The sequence below is a fragment of the Rhinolophus sinicus genome, linkage group LG06 (genome assembly GCF_036562045.2).
Source record: "Rhinolophus sinicus isolate RSC01 linkage group LG06, ASM3656204v1, whole genome shotgun sequence".
Taxonomy (NCBI): Eukaryota; Metazoa; Chordata; class Mammalia; order Chiroptera; family Rhinolophidae; genus Rhinolophus; species Rhinolophus sinicus.
The window spans coordinates 158,777,727-158,800,229 of record NC_133756.1 but is presented as its reverse complement, the minus strand read 5'-3'; the positions used below and the strand labels follow the sequence as shown (position 1 = coordinate 158,800,229).

At 53.0% G+C, this 22,503-nt stretch overlaps 1 protein-coding gene across 3 annotated transcripts; it reads left to right on the top strand.

The window, feature by feature from the left end:
• The first annotated feature begins 2,689 nt into the window (after positions 1-2,689).
• On the top strand, positions 2,690-21,594 carry SLC22A8 (solute carrier family 22 member 8). Of its 3 annotated transcripts, none has more exons than XM_074336509.1 (11): positions 2,690-2,822; positions 3,559-3,918; positions 14,610-14,713; positions 15,251-15,405; positions 15,970-16,138; positions 18,292-18,415; positions 18,632-18,747; positions 19,682-19,896; positions 20,602-20,710; positions 20,859-21,062; positions 21,151-21,594. In XM_074336509.1, exons 2-11 carry the CDS (start codon positions 3,583-3,585, stop codon positions 21,248-21,250), a joined length of 1,632 nt encoding a protein of 543 aa, XP_074192610.1. In that variant the 5' UTR covers positions 2,690-2,822; positions 3,559-3,582; the 3' UTR covers positions 21,251-21,594. The 3 variants fall into 3 exon arrangements, with proteins under 3 accessions (XP_074192610.1, XP_074192611.1, XP_074192612.1); XM_074336510.1 differs by having other exon boundaries at positions 20,859-20,919; positions 21,151-21,426; XM_074336511.1 differs by lacking the exon at positions 20,859-21,062 and having other exon boundaries at positions 21,151-21,398.
• Positions 21,595-22,503: the final 909 nt, after the last annotated feature.

Genomic DNA, 22,503 nt, shown 5'->3' with positions numbered 1-22,503 from the left:
ATCCGCTCTTGCTAGCTCAGCCACCATCTTCTTGCTAGCCCCCATTTTCTGCTAGCGTAGCCATGGCAGTTATATTAGTGGCCAATGGCTCACTGGTTACAGCTGACAGACAACTAGCCACAGCTAATGGCCATCCAATCACAGTTAATGGCCGTTTACTACCTGAGCCAGCACCTTTCCATGTGAGGCTGAGAGCCTGGAAACTGCACTCCTGGCTCTGTCCCCACAGCGTGTAAGAAGTGATGGGTCCTCTAATACAGTGGAGATGCCACAGTGTGGGGACAGAGCCAGGAGTGCAGTTTCCAGGCTCTCGGCCTCACATGGAAAGGCGCTGGCTCAGGTAGTAAATGGCCATCAACTGTGATTGCATGGCCATCAGCTGTGGCTAGTTGGCCGTCAGCTGTAACCAGTGAGCCATTGGCCACTAGTATAACTGCTGTGGCTACGCTGGTGAGTCGAGTCGAGAAAGTCGAGCAGGTCGGTTGGCAGGCAGAGAAGCAGACAGCAGGTCGCACGTCGTGTGACTCCAGCCTCCAGTGAGACTATAGTGGTATGACTCCCCTACCTATGGCTCCGTGGGTGTTCCTTTTTGGCCTCACCATGTCCTGCGTTCTTATGTGGGGAGCGGGACCAGAGACCCCACAGGCCACCCCACACGACAAATGGCAGCGAGCAGGGTCTCCCGCGACGTGCAGGCAGGGATGGCTGGGGGAGGAAGGATGAGCTGGTGAGGGAGGGGGGTTTGTGGGTTGTGGAGGGGGCCACTTTTGCTCTACCCCTCCCCCACTTTAGCCAGTCCACCTCCTCTAGTATTTGTTTTATATATTGATCTTATGAATCCAATATATTGTTTGAATAAAAGATTTCTGGTGTTTTCTTCAAAGCCACTTAACTAATAAAGAGAAACAAGAGACCCAGAGGGAGGTGATTTGTCCAAGCTCATACAGCAAGTGCATGGACACCATCTGCATGGGCCTGGCTAATGGAAGGCCTCAGTTCAGATGCAATGAATCCAAGCACATGCGCTGGGGGCTGGGAGAGGGCTGCCCCTGACTGGGCAGCTTACACATCTATCATCTGGCTCACCTCCAGCAGCCTCAGTGGGAAATCACCAGGCTCCTTTAAACAACATTCCACTAGGACAGGAACAGACGGATAACTCAGGCCCAATTAGGAACCAGAAAATCTCGCAGAGGGCAAATGCCCAGAACAGGGGGACTCGGGGCAGTGGCCCAGCTCTCCACAAGCCTCACAGTGGAAAACCTTCCTAAAACAACCCCTTGGCTGCCACAACCCCTTGGCTGCCTAGGAGCATAATTTAATCTTCCTTTGATGACTCATCTGGCCCTGCCTGGGGCTACTCAGAGAACATCAACTACTGCGGGGCCCAGGTGGGGAGCAGAGAGGGGCTAGACCTGGTTACCAGCTGACCCTGTCCTGGGGTGGGGGGGTGGGGATTGCTGGAGGAGACTTTAGGGGGAGCTGGATGCTGCCTGGGCTGGGGGAGGAAAATGGGGAACCCCCTCCCAACCAGGAATGGGAGCCCTAGGTGGACCCCTCCCTTGCCCCAGAGCAGGCAGGTGGGATGGGGCAGCTGTGAAGTAGCAGCAGAAGGTGAGCTCGCGGCAGACAGGAGTGCTGTGGGAAGCCAAGCTGGTGACTTTGCTGAGGGAGAGGCTGTACAATGTCCCTAGACCATGTAGAAAATGTGGGTTTCAAGGGACAGAAGTGAGCTTAGGGCCACGCTGCCCCTGCCCTGCCACTTCCTGGCTGGGGGACAGTGGGCAAGTTACTTAACCTCTCTGTGCCTCATTTCTTAATTTATAATGCTAGAATAGTAACAGGATTGCTGTGAGGGTAAAGTGAGCCTCATGTTGGTTGCTAGAAGATGGGGTCTTAGACCATGGCCTTTGGTGAGAAAAGGGCTGGAAGAACATATATCAGCACACTCCCGGAGTTGGCTCTCCAGTGAGACTGGATGTTGCTTTTCTTTGGCTTGTTTTATTCCCTATATTTTATGCATGAAATACATTATTATGTAGTTAAAATAATATTGAGGGAGAAAAAATAAAACAATAGGGACTACGACTTGTCTCCACGCGGAAGCAGCCAGTCAGAAGAAGAGCCTGACCGTTGAGAGTGGGCTGGAAGCGGGGTGTGCCCTTGGGTCCAAAACTCAGACAGGGAAGCCCTGGCTGCCCCAGCGGCCCCAGGGGTGCCAGTCCTGAGCCCTTGGGGACACGTGCAGGTGACATTTTCTGCCTGGGTGTGCCCTATCATTTCCTGGGAGGCAAGTCTCCAGGCCCCTTCTCAGGAGGCATGAGGCAGGAGAAGTTGGTGCCCTGGAAAATGTCCTCTGTTCACGGGCAGCAGAACCTCTCTCTAGCTGTTCTCAGCTCCGAGTCCTCAGAACGTCAGCTCAGAGATGACTCTGGGCCCTCAGGACTCCGTCAGACCCCCTCCCGGACTCCGCCTTCGGTGAGCCTGCCAGAATCATCCATCCCTCTGTCCAGCCAGCAGCCATGCCAGGCTCAGCCCCATCACTGACCCAACCTTTGCTGAGGCAGCCCTTTGAGGAAAGCTAGGCTTGATGGGTCCACAGCACACTCCCTGCGGCCGGCCGCTAATCCTCAGAAGAAAGTCAAACATTAGCAGGGGAAACAGCTTGTGCCTTATGTAAGGCCCCCTGGGGAAGGCACAAACACAGCTTGTTGGAGCTGAGCTGCCCAACTCTAGCAGCTGCTGGACCCTGGACAGAGCAAGGGCTTCAGCCACCTCGACCACCAGCCCCACCGGAGGGACCCAGGCCCAGCCATCATCAGGTGAGGAGGGATGGAGGACCCCCCAGGCCACGACCCCCAGGAACTCCTGGGAAACCCCCAAAGCCAGGCCCTGCTTCCTCGCTGCAACTCTCCAAGTCCTTAATGCCCTCTGGGACCTGCCTGAGCCCTTTCTGCTACCCGTTTAGTGGGCCTAACCCCAAGGGGACAGCCAAAAGCCAGGAGACTCTGGGCTTAGGGAGGCCTTTCCCAGCAGGCAGCCTGAGCCAACGCTGTATGTCTGCTCAGGACAACCAGGGACCTCCCTAACCTACCCCCACCATCCAGTGTCCAAGACTGGGCCCCTTGGTCCCAGCTCTGTGACCTTCACTGCCCCATGCATGCAGCACGTGTGACCGGCGTGGCTGGAGCACACGTACTCACTCCCACAAGTCCACACACACATACACACACCCAGGCTCACACAGCCATGCCCTTATGCTCCAATCTTACTATACACATCCCTGTAGACCCCCTGTGGGACACATCTGTGACCCCACATCAATACATGCCATTGGGCGCCTCCTCATGCAGCCACACGCAAATCTGTGCATACATGCAGCTGAGCCCCACATCCTTGTGCATTTATACATACACTGTGCCACACACTTGTGCTCCCACACACACCTGGGCACACCCTCCCACTTGTGTTTGCACACACCCATCCATATGCCCCCACGTCCGTCACACACGCGCACACACACACACACCGCTCCCCGGCCTGGTGCCTTGCCCACAGCTCTGGACCATCTCGCCCGACGCAATGACCTTCTCCAAGCTCATGGACAACGTGAACAGCAAGGGCCCCTTCCAGTTCCTCGTCACGGTCCTGCTGGGCATCCCAATCCTGGGCATGGCCAACCACAACCTGCTGCAGATCTTCACCGCTGCGACCCCCGCCCACCACTGCCGCCCACCCCCCAACGCCTCCGCAGGGCCCTGGCTGCTCCCCACGGGCCCGAATGGGAAGCCCGAGCCATGCCTCCGCTTCGCATACCCACCCAACGCCAGCCTGCCCAACGACACCCAGGGGGCCACCGAGCCCTGCCTGGATGGCTGGGTCTACAACATCAGCACCGGGAACTCCATTGTGACTGAGGTATGGCCACAGGCAACCCCACGCCCTCCACTTCCAGGAGACCCCCCACACCCTGCAGCACTTAGGAATGGGAGAGCAGGCTGGGGCCCAGTCGCCTAAGATCGGGGGACAGGGCACTGGGCAGGCAGAGAGCAAGGACCTGGTGCAGACACACACCAGCCAAAAGGTTTGGTTTCTTCACACTCAGAGGACAAGCAGCCCGTTCTATGACAGGCATAGCTCTGAGGATACAAAACCCACGCCCCGATCCACAGCCGAGAGGGGGACACATCGACTAATGAAAGTACTGCACAAAGACGTGTAAAATGCCAACTTCAAAGTACTTTGTCACCTTAGAGATGGCCTACCCCTGGGCTGGGGGAGGGGGTTGGGGGGAGTGGGAGGGCATTGGAGGAAGCATCCGTAAAGAAGTGACCCTGGAGCCGGTATGAGAATGTCTGGTGACTGGCAAGAGTTAACCAGGCTAGGAGGAAAAGGAGGAAAATTCCATCTTGTTTGTGCCCAGGGTGGGAAGTGAGTGGAGGAGGGAGTGGACAGAGTAGAGGGTTGAAACATGCCTTAGCAGACCCAGAAAATATCCAGTCATTTCTGGGTTCACCCCCATTGATTCATGCCTTCATCATTCCCTGATTTGTTCACCTGCCATCTCCGGGAGTTACAGAGTTAAATCAGACTCTCGAATAAGCTGACAGGCCAGTCAGGAGACCGCAGTAGGATTAGGAGGGGGAAATGGAAACTGGCATTTATTGAGCGTCTACAAACTGCCAGGTACATTTTGGTGCTTTCCAGACATTGTCTCCCAATTTGATTCCCACAGTGATAGTCTGTTGAAGGTGATTTTATCTCTTTTTACAGAGCAAAAAAAACCTAAGACTCAGAGAAGGGAAGTGAAGGTCCAGTGCCACACAGCTGGTCAGTTTCAGAACTGGAATTTAAAGCTGAAGTCCACAAGAGCCACAGGGGGACAAGTGTTTATGGCACTTCAAAGTGGGAGGAGCCATAGGATGCTAGGAAGGCTTCCTGGAAGAGGTGGCATCTGAGCTGTGAGCAGAGGCCAATGTTTTCATTCTCCCCTAGGGGACCATAAGCTCCTCAAAGGTGGGATCGTGCTTTTGCCTCACTAGAAGAGCTGTGTTGCAAAGTGTTTATCCAGTGCCAGTCCTGAGCAGGGCATGTTGTGTGTATGTGGGCTCCTAGAATCTCAGGAGATGGCACCTCAGCGAGGGAAGGATTATTAGTATCACAGACAAGGAAACTCAGGCTCAGCCGAGTTCCATGACTTTCCCAGGATTATACACAGTTAGTACCTGGCAGAGGTAGGACCTGAATCCAGGATTCCCTGTGTTCAGAGTCTATATGATTGTTTTTCATTTGTTTAATGCATAGCGATTGACATATAAAGCACTTACTGTGTGCCAGGCACTGTTCTAAGTGTTTTATAAATATTAACACTTTCAACCTTCCTGACAACACTATAAGGTAGTTGGTATTATAAGCCCATTTTTCAGGGAGGCAGGGGGACTGAAGCACAGAGAAGTTAAGAAGCTTGTGCAAAGCCGTACCCCTAGTAAGTGGCAGATTCAGGATCCAAACGCTGGCACCTGGGCCCAGAGCCAAGCTCCTAAAGCCAAGCTCCTAGGCAGATAGTTGCTGACTCTCGTAGCCCCTAGATTATATTTCCTCCTTGTCATATGCATTTTTTTCTCCCAGCACCAAGCATAATGCCTGAAATGCATCTAGTCGCCAACAAATATTTATTGACGGCTACATGCATGATACTGAGGACGGAGAGTCACAGAACACCTGAGCCCTGCCTGCCCTCCAGGAGCTCACCTCTAAGGAGGAGACAGGCCCCGCCCTCAAGGATTACCACCAGTGAGGTGGGTCTTCCAAGCTTCCTGAGGCAGGGATTTCCAGCTGCTTTGCTATGTCCCCAGCAGCTAGAGCAGTGCCTGGCACAGAGGAGGTGCTCTGTGAAATAAACACTGGTCGAGTGAATCGATAGGAGCTTTATAAACTCAAAGTGCTCTTGGAGCCCAGAGGATGGGCAGCTAACCAGCCTGGAGAGGGCAGCCAGGAGGGCCCCCTGGAGGCAGCAACACCTGCACTGAGTGTGAAGGAGGTGAGAGGTAGCCAGCAGGCTGAGGTGGGCAAAAGGAGCTGTGTGTGGAGTCCAGTGCCCAGTCACAGAAGCATGAAGAAAGCAAAACAGGGCTGCAAGTGACCAATGAAGGCTGGAGGGGCGGGCAGTGGGGTATGGAGGCTTCCGGACAGGGGGCTGGAGAGGACAGCAAGATGACTGGGTGCTAAATGGAAGGTGTGGCCTCCGCCCGAGGCAACAGGGACCATCGCGCGGTGTTAAGCAGGAGAGTAGTCTCAGATCACCTCCTGAGGATGCTCACTGTCCGCAGGGAGGAGAGTGGCTTGTGGAGGGTTTGGGTTCCCGCAGATGGGGGACTCGTTAGCAGGTTGCCACAGGGCTCCAGGACGAAGATGACTGATGGAAAGGGTAGTAGGTACGGGACAGGCTGGGGAGTTAGAATCGCTGGGGCTTGAGAATTGAATGGATTTCGGGGGTTGAAGGACCAGGGAGTCGAAGAGGCCTCACTGCCTGTAAATAAGTGTCCAAACGCTTGGGCAACTTGCTGTACACCTGGTCCCTGGGAAGATGGGAGGAGGAAACGCTACCCTCCATAGCCTCCAAAAACACAGAACCTAGCCAAAGGAGCAAAAACTTCAAGGAATTGTTTGATTGCTTGAACATTAAATAATTATCATTGCCACCACTTCCTGCGTGCTCACCCCATGCCAAATAGTCCTAAGAACTCTGCACGTTAACTCATTTCATCCTCACAACAACCCTCTGAGGTTAGCACCTTTATTGTCCTAGTTTTACAGGTGAGGAAACCAAGGGACAGGCCCCTGGCTCGAGGCACCACATTTCATGAACGGGAGTCAAACCCAGGCAGTCAGGCTCCCGAGCCGCCCCACCCCTCACCCCTGCATAACCCCGACCCAACATCGATGGGAATTCAGCTGTCATAGCTCTTCCTGCCTGCCCGGGCCCCTGGGCTTTGCCTCCGTCTGCGGCCCCCACTTAGCCCTCCTCTCTTGGGCACAGCACAGGCCTGAGTACAGGCCCCAGCTCCAACGCCATAGCTGCCAGTGACCTGGTGAGTCACCGCCCCCTCCACTTCAGTCCCCTCATTTGTAGAATAGGATAATAAAGGAACTCCCCCAGGAGAGAAGGGGTGAGGATGGGAGGGGGTTCCTCCACCTCTATTCCCTAAGCTTTCCTGGCAGAGGTGACCACGAGTTCCTTTCTCTGGGTTCAGCAGAAACAAGGTTGGAATTTTTCAGAAGGACCTTTACTAAGACATTAAGAGGAAACAAAGGTCTTCCGTGTACGTCTGAAGAGAGTGGGGAGCGTGGATTGTGAATGAAGGCCATGCCCCCTCAGAGCCAGGCAGGACACACGTGGCCATTGCTGACTGCTCAGAGGAAGGGCACAGGGAACTTTGCCAAGAGCAGAGGTTGCAGGTCTTTACCTGGTCTTGCATCAGTTCACATCCTTGCCAGCCAAGTTCCCAGTCTTAGCTGGCTTCCCTGGGCTCTGGATTCCCTGGACAGAAGCCATAGCCACAGCTCCCCCCCCTTCCCCCCACTGAACCTCAGCCCTGTGGGTGGGTGCCCAGCTGGGTCCAGGCACCCTAAAACCCCACCCAAGGCCCTCAGAGGCCTGGGCCTGACCTTGCATGAACAGGCCTTTCCCTCTAAGTTCCCTGCGATTCCTCTCTGGGGCTGGAGACTTCCTGTCCTGTCTCCAAGGCCACAAGAATCCTGTCCCCTTGCGTGGGTCCCTGGAGGCTCCAGGTCAGCTGCTGGAGAAGCAGAGGCTTCCCAGTGGATCCTCCGGGAAGCAGGTCTCCACACTGGGGAGGTTCCCCTGGTGAGGGTCTGGCCTTCCTCCATCCCAACCGCCATGTCCCCAGGCTTCCCACATCCCAGACAATCTGCCCACCTGTTGTCTCCAGCTCTACCCTGCTGCACATTCCCACTTGCTCACTGTCCACCCTGCACTGGGTACTCCTATAATCTCCCCTTACCTAGTCTCCAGTCTGACTCCTGGTAAGGACCAAGGAACCCCACCCCAGCCATGTTGCTGGCCCAGCCTGACCCCCAGTGACAGCCCTCACTTAGAAGGCCCTAATCATGTACGCAGGAGTGGCCTGGGGCCATCCTCTGGGCCTTCCAAGGTCAGGAATTTCCAGGGTCAGCACCTACTGTGTGCATGGCCCAGGGCTAGTGCTTTGCACTTCTTTCCTGAGCCTGTGAATATTGTCCCTGTTTTACAGAGGAGTACACTGGGCTCATCACCGTGGCTGATCCTCTCAGCCATGGCGATGAGGTCAAGCTTTTACAGGAGGAGAAACGGGGGACCTAACCCCAGAATCCATGTGTTTTCTACTGCATCACATGTCCCTGTAAGCACAGGCCTTACAATGCATATGACAATAAAACAGCTATCGTGTGTTGAGTACAGATTGTTTGCGAAGGAACAGTGCTGGATGCTTTTCATTCCTTATATTACTTACAATCCTGAGAAGCAGATACTAGCATTACCCCCATAGTACAGAAGAGGAGACTGAGTCACAGAGAGGTTAAGTAACTGGCCTAGGAACACACAGCTACTAAGTGGCAGAGCTGGAGACTCATCCCCAGGTACCTGGTTCATCCTCTCCGGCCCTTGAGCCCCAGCACAGTTTCCATTGAGGGTCCAAGAGCCGGCAGGGGCTGCAGCAATTCTCCCCAAAGTCTCACCTGATTCTGAAAGACCCCAAAGCTAGAGAAGGTTGTTTCCTTTGTCCTTGCTCTGGGAGGTATGGCCCAGGTGTGGGGTCCCCTGGCAGAGTGAACCCCCTTCCCCCCACAACACACCACATAACAGGGCACCATTCCGCTGATCACAAATGGCTCACCCTGACCTTCGATGGCCTGCCTTCTGCTTTCCCTCCGAAGGGCCGCCTGGCCTCTGATCTTGCTGCAGCTCCAGCTCCTAAGCCTGTCCCTCCCCCTCTAGAGCTGATATCAGACCAGCTCACCTGGCTCTGGCCCTCGCTGCCTCCTCAACCACAATTCCAGCCCATCCTGGCCCACATGTCTTATAGGGGCTCACAGCAACTGCTCCCACATACTGAGCCTTCCCTCCTGCAGCCCAGAGCTCAGAGTTAAGCACAAGTGAAGCATCAGCAAGCCATGGTCAAGAATATCAGTTGGGGCTCCAGCAGACCTGAGTTTGAGTCTCTGCCTTGAAACGAACTGAGCTTTGCTTAGGCAAGTTATTGACCCTCTGTGCCTCAGTTTCTTTGTCTGCAAAATGGAGATAATAATAGTACTTACTTCATAAGGTTATTACAGCATCATTTGCAAAGCTTGCTCCTGAGCACTGCAGACCCCCTTTTCCTCCCCTACCACATTCCTGGTGTATGAGCTCACTAAGGAAGACATGGCAGTGCGCTTTCTCTCCTTCCCTTCCAGAACCCAGCTCCCTAGGGGCTCAGGAAACACTCCAAGAGAGCAAAAGGAGGCTAGGAACTTTGGACTAGGATATTGTGACCAAGAACTCTATGTGGAGTTGCCAAAAGTTGATGAGGAAGAGGTCATACCAAGGGCTGGATGGAAGCACCAGGAAGCTCCACCCAACCAGCAAGTTATTTTTCCTGGGCCCCGTTAGTAAAATATGGATAGTAACCCCAACCCTGTTCACTCATTAATAATTCATTGAACAAACATTAACATTGACCACGTACCAACTATTCTGTTAGGGACAAAAAGTCAAAGGAGATGCTCTGCCCTCAGCAAGGTTACAGGATACGGGAGAGACAAGTAAATAAGCAGCTAGAATGCTATATAATATGTGTCCTCTTGGAGGTACGAAGATGCTGAGTGTGGAAGGAGGAATGAACAATAACAGTGGGCGTCTGGACATGCTTCTCAGCCACTTATCCATTTTCACAAATATTTACTGACCACCTGCTTGTGCCAAACACCCAGAAAAGATGTTCCTGGCACTTGGAAAAGATAATCTTGACATGAGTTTAAAAGGACTGGCAATATTATTAGAATAAGGAAATGATGACAAGTGCAAAAGCAAAGAGAAACGTAGTAGCATGAAGCTTCTATAGAATCACTAGTGTAACCAGATTAAAACCACAGACCCTACATGGCCCGGCCTATGGTGGAGTCAAAGGAAACATAAACCACCCTATTAACACCTTGAAGAATAACTGAGCCTTCAGCTAGAGGTTTCCTTACCAGGGCCTTCTCAAGGGTTTTACACAGCTAGCCACACAGAATGTCACCAAAAATCTCTCTAAATATCTTTCCTTCCCCCTCAAATTCCAGGATATCTTTAAAATTCTCTCTGTATTGGATTCCCTCATTGCTATGCTCTCTATTCCCAATCCCGTCCCCTCACCACCCACCAAGCCAGCAGGTACTTCAAGCAAACATACAGGAATCACACAGTATATTCATTTCCTAGGGCTTCCATAGCAAAGCACCACAAAGTGGGTGGCTTAGAAAAACAGAAATATATTGTCTCACAGTTCTGTCTGCCAGAAGTCCAAAACCAAGATGTAGGCATGCTTTCTCAAGGATCTAGGGAAGAATCCTTTCTTGCCTCTTCCAGTTTCTGGTGGTTGCCCGCGATCCCTGGCACTGCTTGGCTTGTAGATACATCACTCCAGCTTCTGCCTCCAGTGTCCCATGGTGTCCACCTGTGTGTGTATATCTCTTCTCTTCTTAGAAGGACACCAGTCATATTGGATTGAGAGCCCATCGCTACCCCGGTAGGACCTCATCTTAACTAAATATATCTTCAATAACCCTGTTTTCAAATAAGGTTACATTCTGAGGTACTGGAGGTTAGGACTTCAACCTCTCTTTTGGGGGGACACAATTCCACCCATGATAGTTGCACCTCTCGATCTGAGTCCCCATGGATTTGTGCTGATCTTCAGAGTAACCATGGCCACGTTTTTACCTTCAGCTCTGATGGGCTTCATTAACCATGAAATCTCTAGGAGAAACTTAGAGTGAATTGAGGCCTAAGACATGTTCAATATGTAACCACAAAGTCCTCCTCCTTCTGAGCTTCATTTTATCATCCCCCCAACACCCCCCACCCCGTAGACAATTTTCCATAGAAGTGTTCCAGTTCTTCTCACTAACATGTGGTTATGGATTTGAGATATAGATATATATATATGGCCCAGACACTCTCCATCCTGACCTGACCTACACTCAGTCTGGTGAAGTGAGGCAGTCCTCCACATAGCATTTGGGGTGTGGACCCTGTGACCTCTCAGAGACATCAGCGTACCTCTAACCTCTAAGGCTCTCCAGCTCTCTGTTTTGCCCGTAGAATGTTCACTCATTCAATTTCACAAGTATTTACTGAGTGATTTCCGGGTGTCAGGCACTGTTCTAGGCAATGGAAGTATAGTCATGAACAAAACAGACTAAAAGACTTGCCCTCATCAAGATGATATACTTGGGGGAGAAACAGAAAGAAAGAGAGAGAGAGAGAGAGAGAGAAGGAGGAGGAGGAGGAGGAGGAGGAGGAGGAGGAGGAAGGGAGGGAGGGAGGGAGGGAGGGAGGGAGGAAGAAAATATGTAATATGCCTGATGGTATAAGCGCTAAAGAGAAAATAAAGTATGGTAGCGAGATATAGACTGCTGGGGCTTACAATTTTAAATATGGTGGTGAAGAATGTCTTCCTTGAGAAGATAACATTTGAGAAAAGAGCTGAAGGCGGTGAAGGAGCAAGCCAAGTGGCTATCTGGGGGGAGAGCATTGCAGGCCAAGAGAATGCCACATACCAAGACTCTGGGGTGTGTGACATGTTTAAGGAACAGCAAGGAAACCAGTGCAGCTGGAGGAGAGTATGTGGGGAGACAGAAGTAGGAAGTGAGAGCAGGGAAGTGATGAAGGTAAAGATGGGGGCAGATTCTGCAGGGATGTGGAAGGACTGCGGCATATTTTAAATGTGACCCAAAGTCCATCCAATGGCATTTTCCGCAAATCGCTCCATTTTCTGGAAGAAACTGGCTCGCAACAGCTATTCTAAAGCCTATATCATCACCAGTACCATGGCAGAAATGAAGACCCAGCAGATCTGGTCTCAGACAGTAGAGCAGGGCAACAGACTTAAACTAATCCAAGCATGTCTGACACTGACCTTCTCAAGATCCAAACAGATTGATTGCTTAAGGCACTAAATAACATAGAGGAATGGGGGGGGGGGGGATCAAATTTCCATTTGCAACTTCCTGTGGATGTATCAGGATAGGCCATGTTGCCATAACAAAGGAGTCAATAATAATTCGATGGCTTAAAGGATATAGAAGTGTTTCCCTTTCTCATGCGATAGTTCTAAGGTGAGCATTTCAGGCCAATGGGTGACTCTGCTCCACAGGGCCCCAGACTGACAGCAGCTCTGACATCTTCACCACATAGATTCCAGAGTTGCTCTAGTTGTCACTGTTCCCACCAACAGGAAGGGAGAAAACATGCAAGTCCAGGCCAGGGAGTCCCTCTTAGTCCAATGAGGTGGTAGCACACATTTCTTCTACTCACATTCCATTGTCAAGAACTACATGGTCCCACCCAGCCAGAGGACCCCATATATCTTTACACAGCATGCCGCAGAGTACCAGAAGTCTCTCTAGTCACCCAGCGGGGTACTCCTGTCACACCCCCTCACTTCCTCCTTTACCCTTTTCCCTCCCCCGCCCCCACACACAACCATGCAGGCTCCCTTTCCAGCCAGAAGAGCCCACTGGGTTTGCTGGCCACGCTGGGCCCCTCGGCGACAGCTAGAGAACTTGGAGTTTTACCCACCCCCATCCTTCCTCACTTCCAGCAGAGGAAAGTGGAAAGAGCTCCCTGGAATGTGTCGTTCTTCCCCTGCACTGCTTTACTTCCAAAACATTCTTGTGAGGCCTTTCTAGTGAATAAAATTCTCCACTTCATTACACAAGTAATTCAGGTTTGCTGGACAAAGGGTGCGTGTTGGGGATTAGCAAGAGATTAGGCCAGACAGGTAGGCAGGGCCAGCAAGCTGAGGGCTTTACAAATCCCTGTTAATAGAGCTTTCTCTTTACCCAAAGGGCAAGAGGAAGCCAGTGAGTGCTCTAGGCAAGACAGGACCCTGATTTGAGAGGTGTTTTAGAAAGTCATTCCAGTTATCAGGGTAAGAATGGACAGGAGGGTCTGAGATCGTAGGCTGGGGACCTGCCAGGAGAATGTCACAGTAATCGTCTCTGGTCTCAGTCTCTTCATCTGCAAAATGGGGATGATAGTGCTGCATCATAAGGTTGTTGTGAGGATTGAGGAAGGGGAGGCGTGGAATGTGCTGGGTGCATAGCAAACCCTCAGTAAATATCGGCCATTGTTCTTAATCCAAGTACAAGGTGATGAGGCCTGCACTGAGATAGTGGCAGTGGAACTAGAAGAATCCAGATTCCGGAAATATTAAAAAGTTACAAACTGAAGGATTGCATGATTATGAAGTGAAAGAGAAAGAAGTTAAAAAAGGGTTATTAGTCACTGAGAGTGAGACCTTCCAGGGCGTGGGATGATAAGGTAACTCTGAAATGCCCGTGGGACATCATCCAGGTGGAGACTTCAAGTTGGCAGCTGAATGTACTGGTGTCAAGGCCAGAAGAAAACTTGGGCTGAAGATACGGTTTTGGGGTCTTCCTCCTAAAATAGTCATCGAAGCTTAGAAGCCAATGGCATTTCCTGGGGAGAATGGATAGCAAAGGAGAGGAGAGCCACGGGAAACGTAAGGGACAGAGCGAAAGGAGCCCTGGGAGGAAAAGGAGGACATCCAGGTGGAGGGAGAGGTCAGCAGTGTCACGGGCTGCCCGAGGCCGAGTCAGGTCAGGACACACAAGGTTGCATGGATTTGGTGAAGAAGACATCGTCGGTGGCTTTGCTGAGTGCAGTTTCAGTGGAGTGGCAGAGGTGGAATTGAGACATCAGTGGGGAGATGATGATGGGGTAATAGCAAGTGTAGTGCCTCCTGCGAGAGATTTGGCCTTGAAGGGAAGGCAGACATGGAGCAGACATGGAGGGGAAAGAGGTTCTAAGGAGAGATTTGAGCCCATGCAGATGCTGATAGGAGGGGTCAGGAGAGAGTGAGAGCGAGTGAGGATGTGTGATGGAATGAGGTGACCACAGCTGAGGGATGTCCCCATGGAGAAGGCGGAGGGGGGGGGGGGATTGCAGGTGCAGCAGAGGGACTGACCTTGGATGCGTGAAGTGGGGAGAGGAGAAGGGGGGAGCCGCGGGGATGCAGGCAAGTTCCGAGGGGCTGAGGGAGGAGGTTGAGGACAGACCTAGGTAGATGTGACAGCTGAGCAGACTTTCTAAGTCATGTGAGAGGCCACACATGCTAGAGGGATGTTGTCATTACACAACCACGGGTCAGGGACCCAAAGAGCCACAGGCAGACCTAAGGAGCCCAGGGCCAGGCTGAAAGAGGCCATCGTGCCTGGGAAGCAGGGGGCCAGGCTCAGGGAAGTCAGATGAGGGTGCTGGGAGAGTGTGGGGGTACAGGCTGTGCCTGACTGAGAGGGCTGGTCTGCACTGAGCCAGGCTGGCGCTACCTTTCTCTTGCCAGTGGGACTTGGTCTGCGACTCCAACAAACTGAAGGAGATGGCCCAGTCTGTGTTCATGGCGGGCATACTGATTGGGGGGATTGTGCTGGGAGACCTGTCTGACAGGTAAGACACTGGGGCCTCCCAAGGGGGTCACAACCCGTGGAGATGACCCTGGCCCTCTCTGCTCCACCCATAAACCCCCAAAGAGGCAAAGAGCTGGGGGAGGCAAGAAGGGTGGTCCTTGCTGTGTAGCCTCGGACACGTCCCAGTCCCTTTCCCGGCCACAGCCTTCTCTCTGCCCCAAAGCCCTTGCAACCCTCCCCAGACCCAGCGGGGAAAGCCTCAAGGTTTTAGGACACCGTGCAGTGGCTGTGTGGCAGTGGAAGTGGGGTGAATGGACTGCTTAGAGATGGGTGGTTCTTTGACCCCTGCTGAAGCAGCTAAGCTATGTGTAGAGATGACTCATTAACTCAAACTTCTAATTGCAAACTTGTCTAAAAAAATAGCAATTACAAGCAAAGCACTGTCTGGGGCGGAAGTTACACGCTCTGCCTGGGAGGTTGGAGGTAGAAGGTGCAGCCCTTTACTGCGAGCCTGCAGTCACTAACCCGGGCTGGCTCACAGTGGCTAACCCAGCCCCTCCTCTCCTTTGAGCTGCAGGTTTGGCCGAAAGCCCATCTTGTCCTGCAGCTACCTGATGCTGGCGGCCAGTGGCTCAGGCGCAGCCTTCAGCCCCACCCTCCCCACCTACATGGCCTTGCGCTTCCTGTGCGGTTTCAGCATCTCAGGTGTTAGCCTGAGCACCGTGATCTTGAGTGAGCCGCAGGAGAGGTGGGAGGGGACCGGGAGTTTAGGGAGCAACAGCCTGAAGCGGAGAGAGAGAGTAGACTGGGCCTGGCTCAACCATGGGCCCCCTATGACCTTGGTAAAGCAAGGTGTCTCCCCTCTCAGGACCTCAGAGACCCCCTATACACATAACAACAGCAAACATAATAGCAGCAGCTGTCAATACTGAGGATTTACCCTGGACCTGTCACTCTGCTAGGCACATGATCTCATCCTGTCTACACACACTAGTAGGTAATACTATTATCCCCATTATACAGATGAGGAAATTGAGGCAAAACAAGGGAAGTCACTTGGCACTGGAAAGGCAGTCAAGAGAGTGGGCTTAGCAGCCAGACAGAGTCCTAAGTTTGAGTCCTACCTTCTTGAGCCTCAGCCATAGCATCTGTAAAATGGGGGCGATGAAGCCTTAGGATCAGAGTCAGATCAAGTAGCCAGTGGGGTGGGGGGGTGGGCAGGAGCATGTGTTTCCTCACAGGGAGGTGCCCAGGGCCCAGCAGGACGCTGATCTGGTCCTTGGGCCTCTCCTGCAGATGTCGAGTGGGTGTCTACCCGGATGCGAGCCATCACGTCAGCTACAATCGGCTACTTCTACACCTTTGGCCAGTTCATTCTGCCCGGCCTGGCCTATGGCATCCCCCAGTGGCGCTGGCTACAGTTAACCGTGTCCATTCCCTACTTTGCCTTCTTCCTGCTCTCCTGGTATGTGGCCCTCTCCCCTTCACATCCTGTCTTAGGTCCACGAGAGCCAAACAGGGGAAGCCCATGCTTGACCAGGCTGGCCAACTACGTCTGTCCTGGGCACCACCATCCCAGAGTCAGGGCTTTCCAGGGAGGAGGAGTTACCAACACAAAGGCACGCTGCACGAGGGAGCAGGTGTCTGGGGGCATTCAGGGACTGCCTACGGCAGAAGAAGGGGTAAGTTGAGATGGACGGGATGGGGCCAGGCTGTGGAGAGCACAGAAAGCCAGGATGAGACAGAGACCACCTCTGACGGTGTCTGTGGTGCTGAAACTTCTGACCGAGCTTGTTTGTGAAATAACAGCACAGAAGGACAGGCTCAAGCAGGTCAGGTGGGGATGAGAGACAGAAGGAGGTGACTGTATGAGCAGGAGGAGCAAGGGGACAAGTCTGAGAGGCATGTTGAAGGAAAAACCACAGTTTGGGGACCTTTGGATTTGAGATATAAAGGAAAGGAAAGCTCAAAGCCTGAGAACCTGGGACAATCTAGGCACCTGGGTCAGAGACCACCCCCCCACCCTGGTAGGTCAAGAGCTCATTCAACACATCAAACCTGAGGACACATTGAAGACAGGAAACGAATCTCCAGCAGGTAGTTGGAGCCAAAGAACAGGAAATAATGAACGAACTCAGAAAAAGAAACGACGTTGTGGAGCAACCCTTTACTGAGTACTGACTATGTACAAAACCCTGTTCCAGGCATTAACCTATATTGTCTCCAACCCTCACAGCTGGAGGGGGCATTATCCTTCCCATTTCACTGATGAGGAAACTGAGGCTCAGAGAAGTGAAGCAATCAATCCCCCAAGGTTACACAAAAAGATGCAGAACTGGGATGGGACCTCCATTTGGAAATGAGAAACAGAAGCTTCTAGAAGGGATGGGCAATCTTGGGGTGAGAGATGGTCAGAGGGTCCAGGGTGCAACCAGGAAATGTACACAGCCTTGAGGTGCGAGCAGAGAAGGAGCAGAGAGTCAGGAGACAAAATAAGGGCAGATGTCAACACAGTACAAGAGGTCAGGGCCCCTTCGTTGTGTAACAAGCCTCACTCACTCTGAGCCTCAAGGTGTCTCTGAGCAAAATGAAGATAATAATGCCTGTCACCCAGAGTTACATGCGCCTAGCCCTCAGGAAGCCTGACTCATTGGAAGCCACTTGTCATTTTTCTCAGGACGAGGAGGACAAAATCCAGGTCCTGATTGTGGTGACTGGGCGGAAGTCACTGATAATCTTGGGTGAGAGCAGGCTGAGAAAACTGTCAGGGCAGAAATGGAAATCAAAAGGCCAGGAGAGTGGGTGGGAGTCGGCCCTGGAAGCCACCACTATCAGCTGGGCCCAGTGGTTTGAGGCCACGTGACCAATGTCCACTCCCCCAAGGACCTTGCTGGAGCCAGGTCCTGAGTGCCTGTGGGGACTGATTTCACCTCAGACCAGCTTTCTCCAATCATCACTCCTTTCTCCCCACACTTCCGCCTCCCCGTTCCTCTTCACCTAGTGACTCTCAGGGACTGCTCAGGGCAAACCGACCCCGAAAGTACAGCCTAGAGGTGAGAAAGAAGGAGGTTGGCATCTCACTTGCCAAACCCAAGAACCCAGCATAGTCGGTCCTTTGCAGGGAGAATCCAAGGGTCCTCTAACCCATTCCCTAGGCCACAGGCCTAACCTCAGTCCCCTTCCCCAGCTGCCCTGGGACTGTAGCCCTGCCCCTTCTTCACCCAGGACCTGGAATACAGCCCAAGGAAGGCTGGGGAGGTGGATATGCAGGACCCTCCAGCTGTCCAGCCTCCAACGTGCCGTCCCTTCCCCAGGCCCCAGCTGCCTTGGCCTAGGGCGCAAGGCTCCTAGCTTAGGAAGATGCCCCACGATAACAAGCAGCCCAGGTAGGGAGCAGAGGAAAGGCTCTTGTAGAAGGAGAAGACTACACTGGAATTTGTGCTGGCTGCAGGCCCCCCAGGTGCAAAGCTTGGCCAAGTTGAAATTCCATGAAATCTGCAGTAAGGTCGCTTGGGTTTCTGGGCCTCCAACCCCTTGGTGCTGGCTATTGATGTTCTTCCAACTTCTCAAAAGGGCTTCTGGCATGGGGTGAGCGACTATGATGATTCTGGCCCCCAGGTGGGTACCGGAGTCCATACGCTGGATGGTCCTGTCTGGAAAGTCTTCGAAGGCCCTGAAGATTCTCCAGTGGGTGGCTATCTTCAATGGCAAGAAGGAAGAAGGAGAGAAACTCAGCCTAGAGGTAGGGGCCAAGAAGAATTGTAATCTGGGGCAGGAAACTGGGTTCTGACCTTGGGTTGTACCCTCCTCTTGCCTCTGTTCCTCTGCTCACAAACCAGCCTCACATTTGATGCTCTAAGCAAGCTCCTCTCAAGGCAGCAGGCCTGTACCCCCTTTCTTCTTCCTCCTGCCCACCAGCTGCTCACTAATGGCATCCCTCCCCTTCCTCTGCCCCAAGGACCTCAGACTCAACCTGCAGAAGGAGATGTCCTTGGCCAAGGCCAAATACAGCGTAGCGGACCTGTTCCGGATACCCATTCTGCGCCGTGTGACCTTCTGTCTTTCCCTGGCCTGGTAACCCCCCACCCCTCCCTGTCCACACCCTAGCACCTCTGCCAAGGCCAGGGTGATGAACAAGGCTTCCAGCGGGCTCACCTCTCAGGTGAGCAAAGCCTAGGGCACTTCCAAGAGGAGTCAAGAGATCCCCTACCCTGGGCTGCCCCAGCCCGGCCCTGACCTCAGAAATCTGCTGTGTCCTTGCCCCACACATTAGGGTTTGCTTTCCTCTGGGGTGACACTCACCCCACCCACAGGAAAAATGTTCCAAACCCCTTTACCAGCTCACATCCCCATGCTGTGCCTCTCTGCCACTGTTCCCCACTGGACCAGCTCTGCCCTCTGAGACCTCACAGAGCAGGACTGGTCCTCAGGGCTTGAGATAGAAACTGTGTTCCTCCTGAGACTTCTGTTCTGTCTGACATTCTACAGCTCCTTCAGAGCCCTTTCTGTGACCTGGTTCTAAGGCCCTTCTCCAGCCTGGCCACCTCCAAATAGGAGCCAATTTATCCAGGAACTCTTCTTCAAAAGTGATCCCACACTTCTGAGAAGAGAAGGCCAGGCGCTGGACCCATGTGCACTGCTCAGCTTCCACCACCTCCATTCTAGATGTTAAACTATTACCCAGCCAAGAGAGATCATTTACTGCCTCCTTTGGTCTCAGAGTCCCTCCAGCCCTGATATTCTCTGGAGTTAATTATGTGGCATCTTTGCCACCACACTCTTGACCATGCCCATGTCAGACATAACCAATCAATCCCAGCACTTTCTCACTGAGTCCAGCCAGACACAATCTCAGAGACCTCAAAATGGTACTCAAGCAGTCCCTACTAATCAGTTGCAGGCGGCACAAAAAAATGAAACTATTCATCATCCTGGTAACCCATTGACCAGAACAGGGAAAGGCCTCAGCCTGGCAGAAGGTGCTAATCAATCTCTGCCTGCCCCTCAGGTTTGCCACCGGTTTTGCCTACTACAGTTTGGCTATGGGTGTGGAAGAATTCGGATTCAACCTCTACCTCCTCCAGCTCGTCTTTGGTGGGGTCGACATCCCAGCCAAGTTCATCACCATCCTTTCCATAAGCTATCTGGGCCGGCACATCACCGAGGCCACTACCCTACTCCTGGCAGGAAGTTCCATCCTGGCTCTCATCTTTGTGCCCTCAGGTGAGAAGCTGGAACTACCCCAGAACCTTCTGAAAGAGGCTGACCCATGCAGGTCAGTGTGTCTGTGGGTATCACAGGCTGCCACAGGCTGGGAAGTTGGGGTAGCAGTGATTCCGGTTCTGCTGTCCCTAATTCACTGTGTTACCTTAAGCAGGTCCCTGTGCTGTCTGGGGTCAGGTCTCTCATCTAGAAAATAATTCAATTGAGCTAGATGCTATCACGGCTCCTTTCCAGATTGGACTTGCACTGGGCAAAGTATGCTGATGTCTGGGTGGTGCACAGAAGTGCTCGAGGTTGGGTACGGCCTGTGTGGCATCGCTGCAGAAAACGAGCTGGGACGGGGACTCAGCAGAGCCCACTGCTCACGGAACACCCTGCAGCCTATTGCACCACTTCCCTTTTGTAGAGATGTTTGCATGTTGACACACCTAAATCCTTCCAAAGGAACTTGGGATACTTTAGGACAAGAACACCTACAACAAAATATAAATGGGAATAGGAAATCCGAGCCAGGAAAAAATCACAAATATAGCCGGACACAAACCTGCAAAGCCCTAGGAATGGCAGAGTGGCTATCACTCAGCTTTTAGTGTGGATCTGAGCTTCACAGCAGCCAAAGCAAAAAAGGGAGACAACGTCTGCTGAGGAGGAAGAACACTCCGGCGCTCCTGAGCCCTAAGGCCCCACATGTCCTTCCCTCTGCAGACTTGCAGACCCTGAGGACGGTACTGGCTGTGTTTGGGAAGGGATGCCTGTCAAGCTCCTTCGCCTGCCTCTTCCTCTACACCAGCGAGCTCTACCCCACAGTCATCCGGTAGGTTCTGGGCCTAGGGCTGGCCCGGCCAAAGGATACAGGGTCAGGTGGGATGGTGGCATCCTCCTGACCCCTTCCCAGGAGTCCTAGCGTTGTCCTCTAAGAGCCTCACACACAGGCTGCCAATCCCTGCTCTGAACTCTCCCAGGCAAACAGGCATGGGCATAACTAACCTGCTGACCCGCGTGGGAAGCATGACAGCCCCACTGGTGAGAATCACGGGAGAGATGCATCCCTTCATCCCCAATGTCATTTTTGGGACCACCGCCCTCCTGGGAGGCAGTGCTGCCTTCTTCCTGCCTGAGACCCTCAATCGACCCTTGCCAGAGACCATCCAAGACATGGAAAACTGGTCAGTCCCCAGCTTCTGGCCCGATCAATGTTCCTCCTTGGGGGAGCAGGTCTAGGCCCAAGACTTTTCCTGAGCTTTCTTTCCCTAGGTCCCCACGGGCAAAGGAGCCAAAGCTGGAGTCAGACGCAGAAAAAGCTACCCAGAGGATCCCTCTGCAGCCCTGTGGACTGGACCTGCGCCCCAGCTGAGGGTAGCAGAACCCCCTTTCCCTGCCTCCAGAGACTAATCCCAGCCAGGTCCTGCCTGCCTCTGGGCTCCGCAGGCATTTGGAGGTGCCCTGGGCGGGTCCATGCTCTTAGGACAAAGTTTCCGAGAGTTTGTGAAGGTTCACAGCCTTCCCTTACCCCTCTGTCCTCATCCTCCCTGCAGCCCAGGCCCTGCCATTCTTCTGCCCAGTCCTTCCCCACTTTCACCTCTCCCATTGTTCCCGCTCCAGATTCCCTGCCTCGATCCTAACAAAGACAGCCTTCCCTTCTTGCCCTCCACCCCTTTCTTCAATGGGAGGTTTCAATAAATGGCAATGAAGAACGCATGCTGCTCAGGAAGAGGGAAGGGGAAGGGGGCAGGCCTCTGTGTACCCATGTGAGCTGCACATGTACCCATCTGTACCCGTGTACAAGCAAGTGTGGGCATATAGGTTCACACAAGCTGGCCTGATGTGAACATGTACGTGCATGTGGAGTGCCCTGAGTGTTACATACACCTTACGTCTCAGTCTGCTCCAGCTGCTACAACAACATGCCACGGACTAGGTCACTTAAACCACAAACATTTCTTTCTCACAGTTCTAGAGGCCTCGAAGTCCAGGATCAAGGTGCTGGCAAACTCAGTTCCTGGTGAGGGCTCTCTTCCTGGCTTGCAGCTGGCCACCTTCCAACTGTATCCTCATATGGAGGAGAGACGGGAAGCAAGTTTTCTGGTGTCTCTTCCATAAGGGCACCAATCCCATCATGAGGGCCGCACCCTCATGACATCATTTAACCCTAATTATCTCCCAGAGGCCCCACCTCCAATTACCATCTCACTGGGGGTTAGGGCTTCAACATATGAATTTGGGCAGGGACACAATGCAGTCCATAGCAAGTCCTGTGCTTGGGTGTGTCTACATGTCCCAGAAAGCATGTGAGCAGATGAGTGCACAAACCCAGAGAGGCAGCAGACAGAAGCCGGGGCTCCTCCAGTCCTGATCGTCCTGCCTTGCTTGCCCCAAGTCTCTGCTCCATGTCCAGCTCCAGACCCATCAGACAGTTTTGTCTCCTATTTAACTGAGAAAACTGCAGCCAAAGCTGACCACTTTTGATGTCTGCTGCCATGTTTCCCACGGTCAGTCTAATCGCAGCAGAAAAGCCAGTCCTCCATTGGGGGCCTGCATCCAGCCTCTCCCACCAGCCACTATCCGCTTTCCCCCTTGGGTCTCTCCCCATTCCCTTTCTCCTGGTTC